This window comes from Theropithecus gelada, chromosome 7b (genome assembly GCF_003255815.1).
Source record: "Theropithecus gelada isolate Dixy chromosome 7b, Tgel_1.0, whole genome shotgun sequence".
In the NCBI taxonomy this organism is placed as follows: Eukaryota; Metazoa; Chordata; class Mammalia; order Primates; family Cercopithecidae; genus Theropithecus; species Theropithecus gelada.
In genome coordinates this window covers 79028125-79048033 of record NC_037675.1, presented here as the reverse complement: position 1 = coordinate 79048033, position 19909 = coordinate 79028125, and the positions used below count along the sequence as shown (strand labels likewise).

At 42.5% G+C, this 19909-nt stretch overlaps 1 protein-coding gene and 1 pseudogene across 1 annotated transcript in view; both read left to right on the top strand.

The window, feature by feature from the left end:
- ALKBH1 (alkB homolog 1, histone H2A dioxygenase) overlaps positions 1-16303 on the top strand; it is a 33847-nt gene extending 17544 nt beyond the window's left edge. The window contains exons 4-6 of the mRNA XM_025392033.1: positions 10791-10881; positions 12604-12797; positions 14487-16303. Of these exons, the coding sequence (XP_025247818.1) occupies positions 10791-10881; positions 12604-12797; positions 14487-14916 (715 nt within the window). The 3' untranslated portion in view covers positions 14917-16303. The remainder of the gene's footprint in view (positions 1-10790; positions 10882-12603; positions 12798-14486) is intronic.
- On the top strand, positions 6734-7531 carry LOC112628788 (annotated as a pseudogene).
- Positions 16304-19909: the final 3606 nt, after the last annotated feature.

Below are 19909 nucleotides of genomic sequence, written 5' to 3'. Positions count from 1 at the left end.
AACGTGACATAAGTCTAACATGACATATCCCAGACATAGAATGCAGCCACTGTGCAAGGATTAAAAAAACTTTAAATGCAACCCTCTAGTATATATCCCAGACTTCAAAGCCAGAATAAATTCAGTCATTTCTCACCATCTCCATCACAAGTGCCTTGGTCTAAGCTGCCATCATCTCTTATCTAGAGCACTGCAGTAGCCTAACTAGCCTCCCTTCTTAGCACAAACTCAAGTGTGGTTCCAAGGGCCCACCTTGATTAACAGTGACACTTTTATCACTCAGGAAATTTCAAGGATTTAGAATCTCCCTAGCAGGAGCCAGGGACAAAAACCAGTCAAATTCTTTGTTACATAACATCATCACATTTAGAAAAAATCCAGAATTCTTAACCATGGCTGTAAGGCCGAGAAGACCTGGCCCCCAGCTACCTCTCTACTCTCATTTCCTACCATTCCTACCTCATTTCCTTTTCATTTGTTCTTTCCCACCATGTTGACTTCCATTGCTACCCTTAAACACATTAGGCATGCTCAGATTTTTTTTTTGTACAGGCTGTTCTACCTAGGAAGCGCTTCCTTTAGATCAACAGTGTCTTGCTTCCTTTAAGTCTTTGTTCTAATATCATCTTAGAAGAAAGTCTTCCCTTATTATTCAGTCAACAAGAATCTCCTACTTCCCATCATTCTTTATCCTCTTGCTTTGGTTTGTTTGTTTGTTTATTGCTACTTTTTTTAGAGATGGCATCTTGCTATGTTGCCCAGGCTGCCTTGAACTTCTGGGCTCAAGCAGTTCTCCCACCTCAATTTTCTGTCTTATTTTTTGTTTTCTAAATTATTTTGCTTGATTTTTTTTTTAATTCAGTGCAACATAGTTGCCAAATAACAACTTAGCTTTATTTGTTCTGTAAATTAGCTTATGAAATACTCTATTTTTATGTATATGAAAGGTTTTTTCCCACTGATAACCTCATTGTGGAAGCAGAATTAATCCTCTCCTCTTTCTACTTCTTTAAGACTGTTTATAATGCTAGTATAGCATTTATTCTAGTGAATTGAGTCATCTATCCCTCTCTCCTTCCATTGCCTTCCTCTCCCATCTTGAAAATTTTGTAGCCTTTATTCTTACCACAGTTCTTTGTATATATTAGAAGGTGCTCAGTAAATATTATTTCAATTAAATTCATATTCCCTCTTTATTAGTCTAGTAAGAACAATGCTAAATTTGAGAAGGATCATTTAAAGACTATATAGTTTTCTTATTTTCACTAATTTATTAAATAATGTACATTTGTGGCTTAGAAAATATGTGATGCTAGGATAGCTATGAAGAAGAATAAAAGCCAGTGAGGGAGGGACTGTTAAAGGAGGAACCCAGGTACTTAAATAAGGAATTTACAATACCAAAGCATGTATACTTGAATAGAAGTTGCAGGGTGCTTTGGGGGAACAATATAGGAACTGGCTAGGAGAAAGACTTCCGAGAAGAAGTGAGTGTAAACTGTGTATGAAAAAACAAATTGGAAAAATCTGCTAGGCTGAGAGTGGAGTAGAGCATTTCAGTAGAAAAAACTGTATAGTCAGAGGCACGGCCATGAAAAACGGGGAGAATAGCATACCTTATGGGAAATGCTTGGAGATGAGACTAGAAAGGTTAGTTAGAGCCAGAATATAAATGGCTCTGCATGCCATATAAGAGTGTGGACTTTGTCCTATTAACAGTGGGTATTTATCAGGATTAATAACAGATTATTCACTTCAGAAAAATAACTCTGTGGTAGTGGAGGAAATGGACTGAAAATACAGTGGTTGCAAAAAGCACAATTAAGAATTTAGGCCAGGTGCGGTGGTTCACGCCTGTAATTCCAGCACTTTGGGAGGTCGAGGCGGGGGGGATCACCTGAGGTCAGGAGTTCAAGACCAGCCTAGCCAACATGGTGAAACCCCATCTCTACTAAAAATATAAAAAATAGCCAGGCATGGTGGCAGACGCCTGTAATCCCAGCTACTAGGGAAGCTGAGGTGAGAGAATCGCTTGAACCCGGCAGGTGGAGGTTGCAGTGAGCCAAGATCGTACCGCTGCACTCCAGCCTGGGCAACAGAATGAGACTCCGTCTCCAAAAAAAAGAATTAGGCTGGGTGCTGTGGCTCACACCTGTAATCCCAGCACTCTGGAAGGCTGAGGTGGACGGATCACGAGGTCAAGAGATCAAGACCATCCTGGCCAACATGGTGAAACTCTGTCTCTACTAAAACTACAAAAATTATCCAGACATGGCGGCATGCACCTGTAGTCCTAGCTACTCAGGAGGCTGAGGCAGGAGAATCCCTTGAACCTGGGAGGCAGAGGTTGCAATGAACTGAGATCACGCCACTGCACTCTAGTCTGGCGACAGGGCAAGACTCTGTCTCAAAAAGGAAAAAAAAAAATTTAATCCATGCAAAAGATGGTAAAGGCCTCAAAAAGATGTTGTCTACAGAGCTTAGTTACCAAGCAATTATAAAAAGTGAGAGAAAAGAAAAAGTTAAAAATTATCTACAGATTTCTACATGGCAGTGAGGGTAATACTAAGGCTTGTAATGGAAATAAGTATTGAAAGAAGAGAAGAATGAGCAGAGACTATCCTTAGTGTAGTTGGGGCCATACTGTTTTTGAAATGCCTATAGGGTATCCAGGTGGAGATGTCCAGCATGATTTTGGAAATACAGAACTGAGCTTAGGAGTAACGTAAGGGTGAGAGGGATGCGGAGAGAAAGAGATGAGATGAGGGAGTTACACATGAAGGCCATAGTGAAGCGCTGAAAATAGATGTGATTTTCTTTCTTCCTTTCTTTTCACTTTTCTTTCTCATCTATAGAAAAGACGGCTGTTGGCCCCAGGAAGCATCAGCACAGGGTGAAGAAAATAGAGCAGGAAAAGACACCAAGCAGCCAGAAGGATATGAGGAAAAACAGAAGAAATGCTGTTAGAGGCTAAGACAGGAAAATGTTTCAGGAAGAGAAGGGCCAGCCATGTCAAATAGGTCTAGGATTTGACAGTTAATTGGTGTAATGAAACTGAAAAACTAGATTCAGTAGTGGTATAAACAAAATTCAGATTACGGTGAGGGGGGAGAGTGAGGAAGGCAAATGTTCAATTATTTAAAAGTTTAATTATAAAGGGAAGGAAAGATGGATAAGGGGTAGAAGGAGATGAGGTATAAGCAAGGTAGCTTGCATAAATGACAGAGAAAATGTTTTTGTTGTTTGTTCTATAAGTATGTAGGAATATTAAACATGTTTGAAGGCCAAGAGGAAAAAAACAAGTTCGGAAGAGGACTTGAAAGTATGAGAAGAAACATTCTATTAATGGAGAAAGGCCTTAGAAGCTGTATCAGGGAAATAGGATATAGTATAGGTAGAGAATTAGCTTTGGAAGAAAGAAGTAGGACCACTTCTGAAACCAGGAGGAAGGATCAGGTGAAAATTTAGAGAAGTTTAGTGGTGTGGGAGAGGAAAGTTGAAATTGTTCACTGGATCATTTGAGCAGGCTTCTGTTTTCTCACTGACGTAGAAGGAAATAAAAACAAAACTAAGGACTTGAGATGAATGGTGAAGGTTTAGAACAGAAGATGGTTAGATAAGACAGTTTAGAGGGTTAGAGAATACTGAATATTTGCAAGATAGCAAAAGGATGTTAGCAGTTATGGTGGCGTTGGATGTCCATTTGCAATGAGTGACTGGGAGTGTCAGGTTGAGAAGGGAGAGAAAACTGAAAGCACTCAAACCCTGAAAGAGTGGAGTGGCAGGGCATAGTGGCTTACGCCTGTAATCCCACCACTTTGGGAGGCCAAGGCAGGTGGATCACAAGGTCAAGAAATCGAGACCGTCCTGGCCAACATGATGAAACCCCATCTCTACTAAAAACACAAAAATTAGCTGGGCGTGGAAGCACGCACTTGTAGTCCCAGCTACTAGAGAGGCCCAGGCAGGAGAATCACCTGAACCCAGGAGGTGGAGGTTGCAGTGAGCCAAGATCACAAACACTGCACTCCAACCTGGCGATAAAACGAGACTCCGTCTCAAAAAAGAAAAAACGATTGCTAAGAAAAGTGCCAACACTTACACAAGGCGCTTACCCGTGACAGAAACCAAGCAAACTGCTGTATGAGCACATTCACCAGGGGAGAAGGTGGCCAGCCCACCCATCCATCATCCTTCTGCTAGTGCCTGGAGAAGGCAGCAGGGAGCATAGCATGTTTCTTTTTTAGTGAGACCCAATAATTAGGGTAATGGTTGCTTGAAAACATTCTTTTGGATAATTGGATAAAGATGTATTAGGTGCCAGCATATTTCCGGCATTCTTCAAGGTGAGAGTTGTATTGGTACTGATCCTTCTTGACCTCCTTTTGGATAAGTCAGGTTTAAAAAGAGAACAATCCACTCCCTTCAGTGATTCTCTCAGTATTTTATGCTTAAAAATGATCCGGAAGCATGTTAAATGGTGTTGGCCTTACTGTTCACAGTGTTCAAGAACAAATCTTTGAATTTTCATTACCCAAGAGGCCCATGGTTAACCAGAGAGGTCCCTAAATAGTACTAAGACAAGAAATGTTTAGTGCTGGCCAGTCCTGCTCTCACGTATTGAAGGCAGATATTAACAGTTGTTGCTACTTTCCTTTCAGAAAATACAAAGGCAAGAATTGAAACCAAGTTTTCAAAAGAGGATATAAAATGAGGGTCTAATGCACTTACATGGGTCTAATACTTTACAAAAATATTTATGTCATTCCCCCCAAAATGGCATAGACACTCAAAGATCAGAATTTTTCTTGCAGTAAGCAAGTTTTTAAGCTATTCTTTTTTTCTTTTTGTTATGAGGACTGAACTTAATGCTTTTCAAGGTAAGACTCAACTCTGCCTTATTTTACATCCTTGAACCAGTCCTCCTCTATAATATAACTCAAAAACTTAAAGCCCTTTTTTTTTTTTCTTCTGAGACAGGGTCTCACTCTATGCCCAGGCTGGAGTGCAGTGGCACAATCTTGGCCTACTGCAACCTTCTCTTCCCAGGCTGCTGCCTCAGCCTCCCAAGTAGCTGGGACTATAGGCGTGCACCACCATGCCTGGCTAATTTTTTGTGTTTTTAGTAGAGATGAGGTTTCACCATATTGCCCAGGCTGGTCTCCAACTCCTGAGCTCAGGCAGTTCACCCACTTCAGCCTCCCAAAGTGCTAGTGTTACAAGCGTGAGCCACCATCCCCAGCCCAAAGCCTTTCTTGTAATCACACAGTTAGAGTCCTTTGGTTTTTTTAAGATGGAGTCTCACTCTGTCACCCAGGCCGGAGTACAGTGGCATGATCTTGGCCCACTGCAACCTCCTGGGTTCAAGCAATTCTCATACCTCAGCTTCCTGAGTAGCTGGGATTACAGGCACCCACCACCATACCTGGCTAGTTTTTGGTTTTTTAGTAGATACAGGGTGTCACCATGTTGGCCAGGCTGGTATTGAACTCCTAACCTTAAGTGATCCGCCCACCTCAGCCTCCCAAAGTGCTGGGATTACAGGCGTGAGCCACCGTGCCCAGTGAGAGATGTTATTTTGGCTTCTTAGAAAAGGAACTAAATTAGAAAAGGTGTATTACAGGATGATTCTGTTCATGCTGTCACTATAATTTTGATAATTTTTATTGTTAATAACATAAACCTGTGTTAATTATAATAATTATTATATTACTCTGTTCTTGAATATTAGACTAAATCTTTTGGTGGAAAAGCAGTTTGCTGCGGCCATATCAGATGTCTAAAATACTGTCACCTTTTGAATTATTTCCAAAGCTGCGTTATTGTTACGTTTATTGTTTCAGATCAGTCTGACATTGATATGATAATATGGATTCTTCATAAAATGAGGCTGGGCACGGTGGCTCATGTCTGTAATCCCGATACTTTGGGAGGCCAACGCCAAAGGACTGATTGAAACTAGAAGTTCAAGACCAGCCTGGGCAACATAGAGAGACCCCGTCTCTACAAAAAAATTAAAAATTAGCTGGGCATGGTAGCACACACCTGTAGTTCTAGCTACTTAGTAGGCTGAGGTGGGGAGGATTGCATGAGCCTGCAGCAAGCTATGACTGTTAGGAGGCCGAGGTGAGTGGATCACCTGAGGTCAAGGGTTCAAAACCAACCTGGCCAATATGGTGAAACCCCATCTCTACTAAAAATACAGGTGGTGCATGCCTGTATTCCCAGCTCCTTGGGAGGCTGAGGCAGAAGAATCACATGAACCTGGGAGGCGGAGGTTGCAGTGAGCTGAGATCGCGCCATTGCACTCCAGCTTGGGCAACAAAAGCAAAACTCCGTCTCAAAAAAAAAAAAAAAGAAAAAGAATAAAACAATCTGTTATTGAGCTAGAAAGAAATGGAAGGTATTGTGTTTTGTTTTTTAGTTTGGGCTAGAATAGTGTTTTTCAAAGTGTAGTTCCTGGACCAGCAGCATAAGTATCATTTGGGAACTTATTAGAAATGCAGTTCTCAGGCCCCACCCCAGACCTGCTGAATAAGAATTTGTAGGCCTGGACCCAGCCATGTGAGTTTCAACAAGCCTTCTAGATGATTCTGATGTACATTAAAGTTTGAAAAACACTGGGCAAAAATTAAGTGGGATACAGACAGTTTCTGTCAAAGGCTTTCTGTAGAGCTCTTAAGACTCTTTGCGCCTTTCAGCTGGAACTGCCATCTTCCAGTCATTTGCCAAAATGACAAACACAAAGGGAAAGAAGAAAGGTACCTGACTGATGTTTTCTAGGCCTTTTAGAAAACAGAGTTGTTCTTTTGGCCATGTATATGCATATCTATAAGAAAGATGATATTGTCGGCTGGGCGCAGTGGCTCATGCCTATAATCCCAGCACTTTGGGAGGCTGAGGCGGTTGGATCACCTGAGGTCAGGAGTTCAAGACCAGCCTGGGCAACATGGTGAAACCCTGTCTCTACTAAAAATACAAAAATTAGCTGGGTGTGATGGTGCATACCTGTAATCTCAGCTACTCGGGAGGCTGAGGCAGGAAAATCGCTGGAACTTGGGAGGTGGAGGCTGCGGTGAGCCGAGATTGCACCACTGCACTCCAGCCTAGGCAACAGAGCAAGACTCCATCTCAAAGAAAAAAAAAAAGAGGAGGATGATATTGTCGACATTAAGGGAATGGAAATGGGTACTGTTCAAAAAGGAATGCCCCGCAAGTGTTGCCATGGCAAAACTGGAAGAGTCTACGGTGTTCCCCAGCATGCTGTTTGCATTGTTGTGAACAAGTAAGTTGAGGGCAAGATTCTTGCCAAGAGAATTAATGTGCGTATTGAGCACATTAAGCACTCTAAGAGCTGAGATAGCTTCCTGAAGCATGTGAAGGAAAATGATAAGAAAAGGAAGCCAAAGAGAAAGGTACCTGGGTTCAACTGAAGTGCCAGCCTGCTCCACCCAGAGAAGCACACTTTGTGAGAACCAATGGGAAGGAGCCTGAGCTGCTGGAACCTAGTTTCTATGGATTCATAGCATAATAGGTGTTAAAATAAAATACCCCTGGACTGTTTTTTTTTTTTTTTTAAAAAAAAAAAAAAAAAGACTGCAGCTTGGTGTGGTGGCTCACTTGGCACCCTGGGAGGTCAGGGCAGAAGGATTGCTTGAGGTAAGGAGTTCAAGATCATCCTGGATAACATAGTGAGACCACATCTCTCTATTTTTCTTTTTTGTTTTAATTAAACAATAAAAATAGGCCAGGCGCAGTGGCTCACACCTGGAATCCCAGCACTTTGGGAGGCTGAGGCGGGTGAATCACCTGAGGTCAGGAGTTCGAGACGAGTCTGGCCAACAAGGTGAAACCCCGTCTCTACTAAAAATACAAAAATTAGCTAGGTGTGGTAGTGCATGCCTGTAATCACAGCTACTTGGGTGGCTTAGGTAGGAGAATCACTTCAATCTGGGAGGTGGAGGTTGCAGTGAGCCAAGATCATGCCACTGCCCTTCAACCTGGGTAACAAAGCAAGAAGCTGTCTCCAAAAAATAAAATTTTTGAAAAGACTCTTTGCCATTTAGATACTCAGGGTGCCATCTATTTTGAGTTCTGGATTCCAGTCTCAGATGACCAACTTCTTTCATCTTTTTCTACCACTTCTACCATCTATCTCTCTTTTTCCCCTTCCTCAAAAACACATAGATTCAATATTCATATGATCATCATCATCCTTTTCTTCAACATCATTTTCTTGTATCCTAGAGATTACCTTAAAATAAGGAATTGGCTACAAAGTAATATATTTGAAAGAGAAATAGAATGGATCACCTCTGTAGGGTGCTTATGTAACTCTGGAACTACATCTATATTGCCATTAACCACAAAGTCCACATGAGTCATACTTATTTTTCTGTCTCAGGCTACTAAAATAGAACATGTTCTCTAGAGGAGAACATCAGGAAATTCTTTGATTTGTACCTTTAGCTGAATAAACATTGGTAGACCTCAAGTTGTGTTAATAACTACATTACATTTTTTCATTTTTCAGTTTTTATGCACAAATATTAAATAATATGTGATTGTTATCCATATTGTAATTGTTCAAATCAGCTAGTTGCCGTCAGTGGCCAAGCCTTGTGTTTTTCCCTAAATTATTAGTTGTCTGTCTCCTGTTGTGTCAGGGAGTCCCCAAAACCACACCCAAATCTGATGGTTTGTCAGGAGGACTCAAACAGGACTCAGCATACGGTCATACTCACAGATGAGATTCATCACAGTGAAAGCATACAAAGCAAGATCAGCAAAGGGAAAGGGGCCTAGAGCAAAGTCCAGGAAAAGCCAGGTGTGTGCATCCAAAAGTCCTCTCCCAAGGAAGTCACACAGGATATGACAATGGATTGTAACAAAATCTGTGAAATGTCTACCAAAGAAGCTCAGTGCCTAGGTTTTTACTAGGAGCTTGTCATGTAGGCAGCCTCTGCCTGACACATGCCAAAGTCACAAACTCCCAGAAGCAAAGCAGGTGTTGACCATGAGCCATATTGTTTGCACAGGTTAGGTGCAATAAGCCACTCTTAACAGTTCCAGAGAATTGTGTGAACCTTGCCAAGGACCATCTTTGTAAGCAGACCATCAGTCAAGTCTGCTATGTCTCTTTTCTGCACACCTGTCCTAAATAAATCAGTGTTCGTCCATTCCTTTTTATCTGCTGGTCTTGATGTATGTATGTGTCATGATGTCCTTCTTAGAATGTAAACTCTGTGAGGACAGATAGCTTCTATTACTCTTTGTCAAACATCAAGATGAGTGCCACTTAACAGTGTGGGCCTCAGTAAATCCTTTGCTTTTGCTTGTGCTGTGTGCCTATATTGCCTATTGCATCACTCCCTGTTTAAATGCTGCCCGTTCTTCAGTGCCGTGCTCAACTCCCCTCTGCCAAGAAGCTGCAACTGATTTGACAGCTGACTTTGAGCTCTCCTCTGTCTTAATTTCGTGCCCCTCAAAGTCTGCTATTTACTTTAGTACTAGATTTTATACTGCATTCAGTTTCCCTCTAATTTCTCCTTAGACTTTCTATTCTTATATTTGTCATTTCCTGTCACAATCAGATTCCTTTAAGAAATATGATATTTTCCTTTTCTAAACAGCCATAGTTTTTGGACAAAAAAAAATTTGATTGATCAATGATCTAAATAACAGAGAAAAATTAAATCATTAGACCTACCATTCTCATATTTTTAGATATTTGGAGGTGAGCCAAACAAGCTTCCTCTTTAGAAAAGGAGTAGTGGGCCGAGCACAGTGGCTTACACCTGTAATCCCAGCACTTTGGGAGGCCAAGGCAGGCGGATCACCTGAGGTCAGGAGTTTGAGACCAGCCTCACATGGAGAAACCCCGTCTCTACTAAAAATACAAAATTAGCCGGGTGTGGTGGTGCATGCCTGTAATCCCAGCTACTCAGGAGGCTGAGGCAGGAGAATTGCTTGAACCTGGGAGGCAGAGGTTGTGGTGAGCCGAGATCGCACCATTGCACTCCAACCTGGGCAACAAGAGCGAAATTCCATCTCTAAAAAAAAAAAAAGAAGAAGAAGAAAAAAAGAGTAGTTAATCACATAGATTCGATCAGACAAGATGTAATTGCAGAAAGAGCACCTCTCATTTTTACAGAAACCTCCTGTGGTTTGAACAAGGGTATGTCAGAAACCCAATCAGTTACAGTGTTGCCTTAATTGTTAGCTAAGCCTCGGTTATCTAAGCTATGTTACACAGAGTTAAAGAAGTCATGTTAAACCAGTTATTTTTTATTGTACTATACACTATATTTTGCTAAACTTTTTTTTCCCAACCTGCAATTCTGGGACGCCACCATCATTATAGAAACATAGAAATCATTGTGATTAACCATACCCTACTTTTAGCAAACCAAACTGAAAATGTTCTGTAAGTCATATTTTTGGTTGCCCATAGTGCTCTTGGTACCATTTCGCATGGACTGGTAAAGACATTTCTCTTGTCATTGTTGTCATTCTTTCTTTATCGTTACCGAGATGCTGGAGACTTGTGATTTAAAGTTGACCCCATTCAGCAGCGGATTTAGAACGAAGAAGTATAAATTGGAAGTGCTAACATGTTTTTCTCTGTTAATGTATTTGTGGTCTACTGATTTATCTCTTCTAAATTCTCCTACTGAGTCTTGGCTAACAGCTTATACCATGTAATACTAAATTTAACTCCAGAGTCTATACAAACGGCTATTGCTGCAATTTTACATGAATAAATGCTCTTCTGTCACCAATCTTTGCAGGTATAAAGAAGTGACCAAACGGAGACCCCGAAGTTTACTGGAGAAACTGCGTTGGGTGACCCTAGGCTACCATTATAACTGGGACAGTAAGGTATTCAGGTTTTCTTAAATCTTTTGTTTTCTGTTTATAGGCTTCTTTAGCCCACATAGTTGTATTTCTTCCTGGCCACGCTTAAGATATCAAGATTAGGCCGGGCGCGGTGGCTCAAGCCTGTAATCCCAGCACTTTGGGAGGCCGAGACCGGCGGATCACGAGGTCAGGAGATCGAGACCATCCTGGCTAACACGGTGAAACCCCGTCTCTACTAAAAAATACAAAAAACTAGCCGGGCGAAGTGGCGGGCGCCTGTGGTCCCAGCTACTCGGGAGGCTGAGGCAGGAGAATGGCGTGAACCCGGGAGGCGGAGCTTGCAGTGAGCTGAGATCCGGCCACCGCACTCCAGCCTGGGCGACAGAGCCAGACTCAGTCTCAAAAAAAAAAAAAAAAAGATATCAAGATTATACATTTGTGGGAGGATCTCTTTCTTTTATTTCCTTAAAAAAAGTCTCAACTGGGCCAGGTGCCATGGCTCACATCTGTAATGCCAGCACTTTGGGAAGCTGAGGTGGGCGGATCACTTAAGGTCAGGAGTTTGCTGCCAGCCTGGGCAACGTGGCACAACCCTGTCTCTGCAAAAAATACAAAAGTTTGCCGGGCCTAGTGGCACACACCTACAGTCCCAGCTACTTAAGAGGCTGAAGTGGGAGGATTACTTGGTCCCAGGAGGTGGAGGTTGCAATGAGCCAAGATCACACCACTGCACTCCAGCCTGGGCAACAGAGCAAGACTCTGTCTCAAAAAAGAAAAAAAAATCTCTCTTTAAGTATCTCAAGAGGAATGAATTTTATTATCCCATCAGATTGACCAGTCAAATTGCCACTAAGCCATGTTGCAAGCTGAGAGGTCCAAAACCAAACTGCCTATAGTATTTGAGTTGCCTTTTTATAAATTAACTTTTTAGTTTAGGATAGTTTTAGATTTTACCTTTGTCTCAAATAGTTAACCAATAGTAATACATTACTGTAATAGCAGCATTTGTACTTCATTTAGATTTCCTTAGTTTTTAGCTAATATCTTTGTTCTTATATCTAATTTTCTAATATCCAGGATCTTACCCAGGATACTACATTATATTTAGTCATTGTGTTTCCATGGGCACCTCTTGGCAGTGACAGTTTTGAGTTGCCTTTTTACCCTAACAGAACTATCTCATTTACAGATAGAGTATACTATACTAACTAGAGGGTGGTAGAGTAATTGCTTCATGTATAGACTCAATGCCGTATATAGCACAGTGCCTGTTATATAACAGTGCTTGGGTTTTTGGATGATTCATTATTAGATCATTGGATACCTCAAGAATGGATGGTGGCTTATGTCTGTAATCACAATGCTTTGGGAGACTGAGGCAGGAGGATCGTTTGAGACCAGTCTAGGCAACATAGGGAGACCCCGCCTCTGCCAAAAAAAAAAAAAATTAGCCAGGCATGGTGTCACGCACCTGTGGTCCTACCTACTTGGGAGACTGAGGTAGGAGGATCACTGAGCCCAGGAGGTCTAGGCTACAGTGAGCCATGATCACACCACTGGACTTTAGCCTGGGCAACAGAATGAGACCCTGTCTTTAAAAAAAAAAAAAGATGGATAGATAATGCTGTGTTAATATGTTAATGTGACTTTGTAAGATTAAAGTGGTAATTAATCTTATGCCACAGTTTCCTATATTCCTGAGATCATTGTTTATTTTTCTTATTCTCTCTACATTTACCAAAGAAATACTCAGCAGATCATTACACACCTTTCCCTTCTGACCTGGCTTTCCTCTCAGAGCAAGTAGCCGCTGCCTGTGGATTTCAGGGTTTCCGACCCGAAGCAGGGATCCTGAATTACTACCGCCTGGACTCCACACTGGGAATCCACGTAGACAGATCTGAGCTAGATCACTCCAAACCCTTGCTGTCATTCAGGTGAGTTAGTTCCAGGGATTTGGGATTACTTTTTATCATTTAATTCTTTTTTCTAAGGCATTTTACTCTAAACTTTTTAAAAAATGGCTGGACTATAATCTTCCACTTCTGGGAATTTTAACAAATTATAGTTACTATCTCTGTTTAAGACACATGGAACTGCCGGGCGCGGTGGCTCACGCCTGTAATCCCAGCACTTTGGGAGGCCGAGACGGGCGGATCACGAGGTCAGGAGATCGAGACCATCCTGGCTAACACGGTGAAACCCCGTCTCTACTAAAAAATACAAAAAATTAGCCGGGCAAGGTGGCAGGGGCCTGTAGTCCCAGCTACTCGGGAGGCTGAGGCAGGAGAATGGCGTGAACCCGGAAGGCGGAGCTTGCAGTGAGCTGAGATCCGGCCACTGCACTCCAGCCTGGGCAACAGAGCAAGACTCTGTCACAAAAAAAAAAAAAAAAAAGACATATGGAACCTACCTTTTGTTTTATTTTTATTTTTTATTATTTTTTTTTTGAGACGGAGTCTCGTTCTGTCACCCAGGCTGGAGTACAATGGCGTGGTCTCGGCTCACTGCAACCTCCACCTCCCGGGTTCAAGCAATTCTCCTGCCTCAGCCTCCTGAGTAGCTGGGACTATAGGTGCACACCACCATGTCCAGCTTATTTTTTTTTTTTTGTATTTTAGTAGAGATGGGGTTTCACCATGTTGCCCAGGCTGGTCGTGAACTCCTGAATCCGCCCACTTTGGCCTCCCAAAGTGCCGAGATTACAGGTGTGAGCCACCGCACCTGGCCATAGCCTACTTTTTATAATGAAAGGTATTGTCAGTGCTCTGTGGAATAGACAAGTGGAAGGCCATAAAAGCAAAGTGAGTGACCTTTGGAATAGAAGAGCAAAATATAGAGCAAAGCACAAAAGCCTGAGTGGTTTATTCTCCTTGTCTCCCTAAAAGTAAGTTTAAATTTGTGCCAAGTTTTGCACCTGTATCTCAGCAAAGTGCCTTTTATTAATTGCCTTATCTTTAAAATGAAGAATGGTAAACATAGTAAAGAACTCAAATGATTTTATTGAAAGACTCAAAGACACATCAATAGGCTGGGCATGGTGGCTCATGCCTGTAATCCCAGTACTTTGGGAGGCCGAGGCCAGTGGATCACTTGAGGTCAGGAGTTTGAGACCAGCCTGGCCAACATGGTAAAACCCTGTCTCTACTAAAATACAAAAATTAGGCGTGGTGGCACATGCCTGTAATCCCAGCTACTCCAGAGGCTGAGGCACGAGAATCACTTGAACCCAGGAGGCTGAGGTTGCAGTGAGCCGAGATCGCACCACTGCACTCCAGCCACTCCAGCCTGGGTGACGAAATAAGGCTCTGTCTTTAAAAAAAAGCATCAATAAAGCTTAAATGGATAATGTTAAAGCTAAGTTCTTCATTTGCTTTTTTAACTGCATCAGATTTTATTTTGCAGCAGTTCTGTGGGCTGTTGTAAGTATAGGTAGAAGGTCATGAGTTGGTCACTTATATACACAAGCCAGAAGAGAAGGATCTTAGCACAATTTTAAAAGGAGGATTTGGGAGCAATAAATATCAAGTTGAAATTAGAAAATAACACAGTTGGCAGTAACTTTCCCAGTCATAGTTAATAAACAAAACTTACTCTTGCGTGTTGTTTTTACTTATTTTTTGTAGCTTTGGACAGTCTGCCATCTTTCTCCTGGGTGGTCTTCAAAGGGATGAGGCCCCCACGGCCATGTTTATGCACAGTGGTGACATCATGATAATGTCGGGTTTCAGCCGCCTGTTGAACCACGCAGTCCCTCGTGTCCTTCCAAATCCAGACGGGGAAGGCCTGCCTCACTGCCTAGAGGCACCTCTCCCTGCTGTCCTCCCCAGAGATTCAATGATAGAGCCCTGTTCTATGGAGGACTGGCAGGTGTGTGCCAGCTACTTGAAGACTGCTCGTGTTAACATGACTGTCCGACAGGTCCTGGCCACAGACCAGAATTTCCCTCTAGAACCCATCGAGGATAAAAAAAGAGACATCAGTACAGAAGGTTTCTGCCATCTGGATGACCAGAATAGCCAAGTAAAACGGGCCAGGATAAACCCTGACAGCTGAGACTTGGAGATCCCATTCTTTTACTCAGGCACCTGCTTACCATAAATGACCATGTTATTGCATATTGCCATGGACTTCAGCACCCAGACAAGCCAAAAACAGAGACAGGGAAGAACTCATTGATGATCACACTGTTGCCTTGGAACCCATGCAGAAGTAAACTCATTAGCCACTTTGCTCAGAGAAGTGTGTGACATGGTCTGATCCTAGTTACATGTTGGCTGTAATGTTGAGAAGTCAGTCCAAGGGGGTATGTTCTTCCACGACAGCCTTCTCAGCCTCTGCCATTGCCTTTGAGGAAGGTAGAAGCGAATTTGTATGTCTGCAGAGTCTTTAAATACCTCAGATTTTATTAATGGGAAATACAGTACCTCTCCCTCCACTGCATCTGGTAATTTATGGTAAAATTGTGGTTCCGTGAACCAGCTATTAGTCTCATCTTCTTAACTCCCTCCCATCATCAAATTCTTTGGTCTTCTCTGGCTCTCACAGAAGAATCTTTTACACATGAAAACAATGGAACTGGAAAATCTTGTCTCTTAGAAAAGAAATTAATCACAACTATCTCTCTTGCCTAAAAGATAAATGTATGTAAACCCAAGGAAAGGGGAATTTAGTTTCTCCACATGTCATTTCGGTCTCCAAACTCCCTGTTGGCTTTTTAATGCAATTTTAATTGTTGAAATAAAAAAGTCCCAAGGGTGTTTTGTTACTGTTTTCTCCATGAATAAACTCACTTGATTTTAAATTAAAGATCTATATCTGTCTTTGGGGTTTAGTGTATCTGGGATTAGGGTTTTTTTTCTGTTTTTCTTTGCTGTATTGTTCATGCTATTGAAGCCCTCTAACTGTTTCTGCCCTACACCACCCTGCTCTGCCCTAAGTATTCTTTGTGGCTGTCTCACAGAAGAGAGAACATTTCTTGATATTCCAGTCACTGCTGTTTTGTCTGAGGGTAGGCGGCTTGGAAAATGTAGGCAACGCCAAGTTTTAATCTTTGTATCCCCAACAATTTGACTCACTATATTGTGGTCCAGGTTACTTTACAGTTCTCTGGACCTCGGTTTCCTCATTCACAAAATGAAGATATTATTGACTACCATCTTCAAGCTAAAGGGATATTGGTATTTAAAAGAGAATTAAGTGCTCCTTTCTAGAAACATGATATGCCAAAATTTTTTTATTATATGGGCTCTTTGAAACATCCTAACTTCCTTGTGCCGAAGACTGGCTGGAAGCCAGTTTGGTACCTACTGTTTGCAATGCGTATTATTAAATTTACATGTCTCCTCTGTCCTGCCCCCTTTTTAAATTACTGGCATTGAATATTGAGTTCATATGGTAATAGAGTTTTTTAAATGAGTGAAAATTATGGATTGATCTCTTATGTGTAAGCTAGGTTCTTTTTTTTTTCAGACAGAGTTTCACTCTTGTTGCCCAGGCTGGAGTGCAGTGCAATGGCACAATCTCAGCTCACTGCAACCTCCACCTTCCGGGTTCAAGCGATTCTCCTGCCTCAGCCTTCTGAGAAGCTGGGATTACAGGCATGCACCGCCACACCTGGCTAATTTTGTATTTTTGGTAAATATGGGGGTTCTCCATGTTGGTCAGGCTGGTCTTGAACTCCTGACCTCAGGTGATCTGCCCGCCTTGGCCTCCCAAAGTGCTGGGATTACAGGCATGAGCCACTGTGCCCAGCCTAGGTTCTAAATTTAATGTATAATAGAAATCTTACATAATTAAAAAATACCACTGGGTAAGATTACCACTGTTAACCTTAAATTTTCTACAATGTATGTTAAATGTGACCTACAGAAACCAACATACTGTCATTTAGTAAATCCAACAGACAGTCTAGCATTAAGACAAATTATTCTTTCTTCAGTTGCTTGTCAGATAAAGGCATTGGTCTGTGTATAGGAACCATGTTGTGCAAAAAACACATATCCAAATTGTAAACTCACACTCGATGAAGTGAGACGTTTATGCTATGAGAAGCAGGTAGAAACAGGCCAGCCAAGAGAATAACACATTCCTGTCTCCTGGGATGGTGAACAGATCATTCGCACAATTAAATATTCACGCTCTCTCTCCTACCTCATCTCTCTCCTCCCTCGAGCCGTCCCCACTTCCTCTGGCTCGCTCTCTACTTTTATTTGCGTCTTTTTATGAAGCACATGATTGAAGATGTATATAATGTAACTCAGTCTCTGGCAGTAAACAGAAAATTACGTAATCCGGTAAAAAGGAAAAATTGGTTGTTTTTTTACAGGAGCGTGATTGCCTAGGGTTAATTGTCTAAAATACATTTTCTAAGTTAGAGGTCATCAAACTATGACCCACCTCCCATTTTTGTAGTGCCCATGGGCTAAGAATAGTTTTTACACTTCTGAACTGTTGTGGAGAAATCAAAAGGATATTTTGTGACACATGAAAATCATAAAATTTAAATTTCAGTGCCGATAAATAAATTTTATTAGAACACCGCTGCATTAATTGATTTCCATATCTCTGGCTATTTTCATGCTGTATTTTAATAGCAGAGCTGAGTAGTTGCAACGAGACGTATAGCCCACAAAGCCTAAAGACATCATCTAGCCCTTTATGGAAAAAGGCTGTGGGCACCTAGAAAGGAACCTAGACCCCTAGAAAGGACTCTAGAAAAGAACCTGAAGCCAAGAACTGGGACCAAGGGAAAGATTTTCTTCCCTCTGTCCCACCCCTGTTGAGACGGGGTTTCACTCTGTCACCCAGGCTGGAGTGCAGTGGCGCAATCACAGCTCACTGTAGCCTTGACCTGGGCTCAAACGATCCTCCCACCTCAGCCTCATGAGTAGCAGCTGGGACTACAGGCGAGCACCACTATGCTGACCTTGGCCTCCCAAAATGTTGGAATTACAGGCATAAGCGTAAGCCACTCTGCACCCAGCCTTTTTCTTTTTCTTTTTTTTTTTTTTTTTTTTTGAGACGATGTTGCTCTGTCACCCAGGCTGTAGTGCAGTGGCATGATCATGGCTCACTGCAACCTCTGCCTCCCAGGCTCAAGCAGTCTTCCTGCCTCAGCCTCCCAAGGATCTGGGACTACAGGCGTGCACCACACACACAGCTAAGTTTTGTATTTTTTGTAGAGATGGGGTTTTACCACGTTGCCCAGGCTTGTCTCAAACTCCTGAACTTGAGCGATCCACCCACCTCAGCCTCCCAACATTTTGGATTACAGGCACGAGCTACTGTGCCAGGCCTTATTATTTTATACTAAAGGAAGAAAAAATGTTAGGTTTGATCTAGGACGTATATATATATAGCGTCAAGAGTAGGCCAGGCTTGCCCGGGCGCGGTGGCTCACACCTGTAATCCCAGCACTTTGCGAGGCCAAGGCGGGCAGATCACAAGGTCAGGCGATCAAGACCATCCTGGCTAACACGGTGAAACCCCGTCTCCACTGAAAAATAACAAAAAAATTAGCTGGGCGTGGTGGCGGGCACCTGTCGTCCCAGCTACTTGGGAGTCTGAGGCAGGAGAATGGCATGAACCTGGAAGCCGAAGCTTGCAGTGAGCTGAGATCGTGCCACTGCACTCCAGCCTGGGCGACAGAGCAAGACTCTGTCTCAAAAAAAAAAAAAAAAAAAAAGAGTAGGCCAGGCGCAGTGGCTCATGCTTATAATCCCAGCACTTTAGGAGGCTAAGACGGGAGGATCACTTGGGCCCAGAAGTTCAAGGTTACAGTGAGGTACGATTGTGCTACTGCACTCCAGCCTGGGCAACAGCAAAAACCTGCCTCTAAAAACAGGGCTGGGCGCTGTGACTCATGCCTGTAATCGCAGCACTTTAGGAGGCAAAGGCGGGTGGATCACCTGAGGTCACGAGTTCGAGACTGACCTCACCAACATGGCAAAACCCAGTCTCTACTAAAAATACAAAATTGGCCAGGCGTGGTGGCTCACACCTGTCATCCCAGCACTTTGGGAGGCCGAGGCTGGCGGATCACTTGAGGTCAGGAGTTTGAGACCAGTCTGGCCAACATGGTGAAACTCCATCTCTACTAAAAATACAAAAATTAGCCAGGCATGGTGGCCGGCGCCTGCAATCCCAGTTACTCAGGAGGCTGGTGCAGGAGAATCGCTTGAAACTGGGAGGCAGAGGTTGCAGTGAACTGAAATTGTGCCATTGCACTTCAGCCTGGGTGACAACAGCAAGACTCCATCTCAAAAAAAAAAAAAAAAGCATAATTATAATTAGCTGGGCGTGGTGGTGGGCACCTGTAGTCCCTGCTACTTGGGAGGCTGAGGCAGGAGAATCACTTGAACCTGAGAGCCGGAGGTTGCAGTGAGCCAAGTCGCACCATTGCACTCCAGCCTGTGCAACGAGCAAAACTCCATCTCAAAAAAAAAAAAGTAAAGTCACAGATATTAGGCCCAGAGAAAGGGGTTCTCTAATACTCTGTTAGTAGGGATGTAAATTGCGATAGTCCCTAAGGCACAATTTGGCATCATGTAATGTGTGACTTTTTATCCTACTTTGACCAGAGTAGTCCTGGATCTCCTTTTCCACTCAGAAGTGGTCTCTCGTTCAATGATAATTTCTGTGGTCATCCTAATAATGTTTTCAAATGTGTACCCTTTGTCCCAGTAAATTTCACTTCTAGGAATTGAGTCTGTGGAAAGTAATCAGAGCTGTCCAGAAATCTTTTTGTGTGAGAATATTTATAATAGAGAAAATTTGAAATATGCTCAATATCCAGCAACAGGGAGTTAGTTAAATTCATGTACTTTTTCAGCACATGGCTACTAAGCACTGTTCTTTAGCTGCACAAGCACTTGCCTTTGTGGAGCTTGTATACTGGATATGCCATAACCCTATGTAGCCTTTAAAGGCCATGTTTTAGTTAGAATAGTTAGAGATAAGGGGAAATGTTTATACTGTATTTAGGTGAGAAATCCAATTATAAAACTGTCCTTAGTAACCTAATTTTGTATAGAATGTTGATATTTTT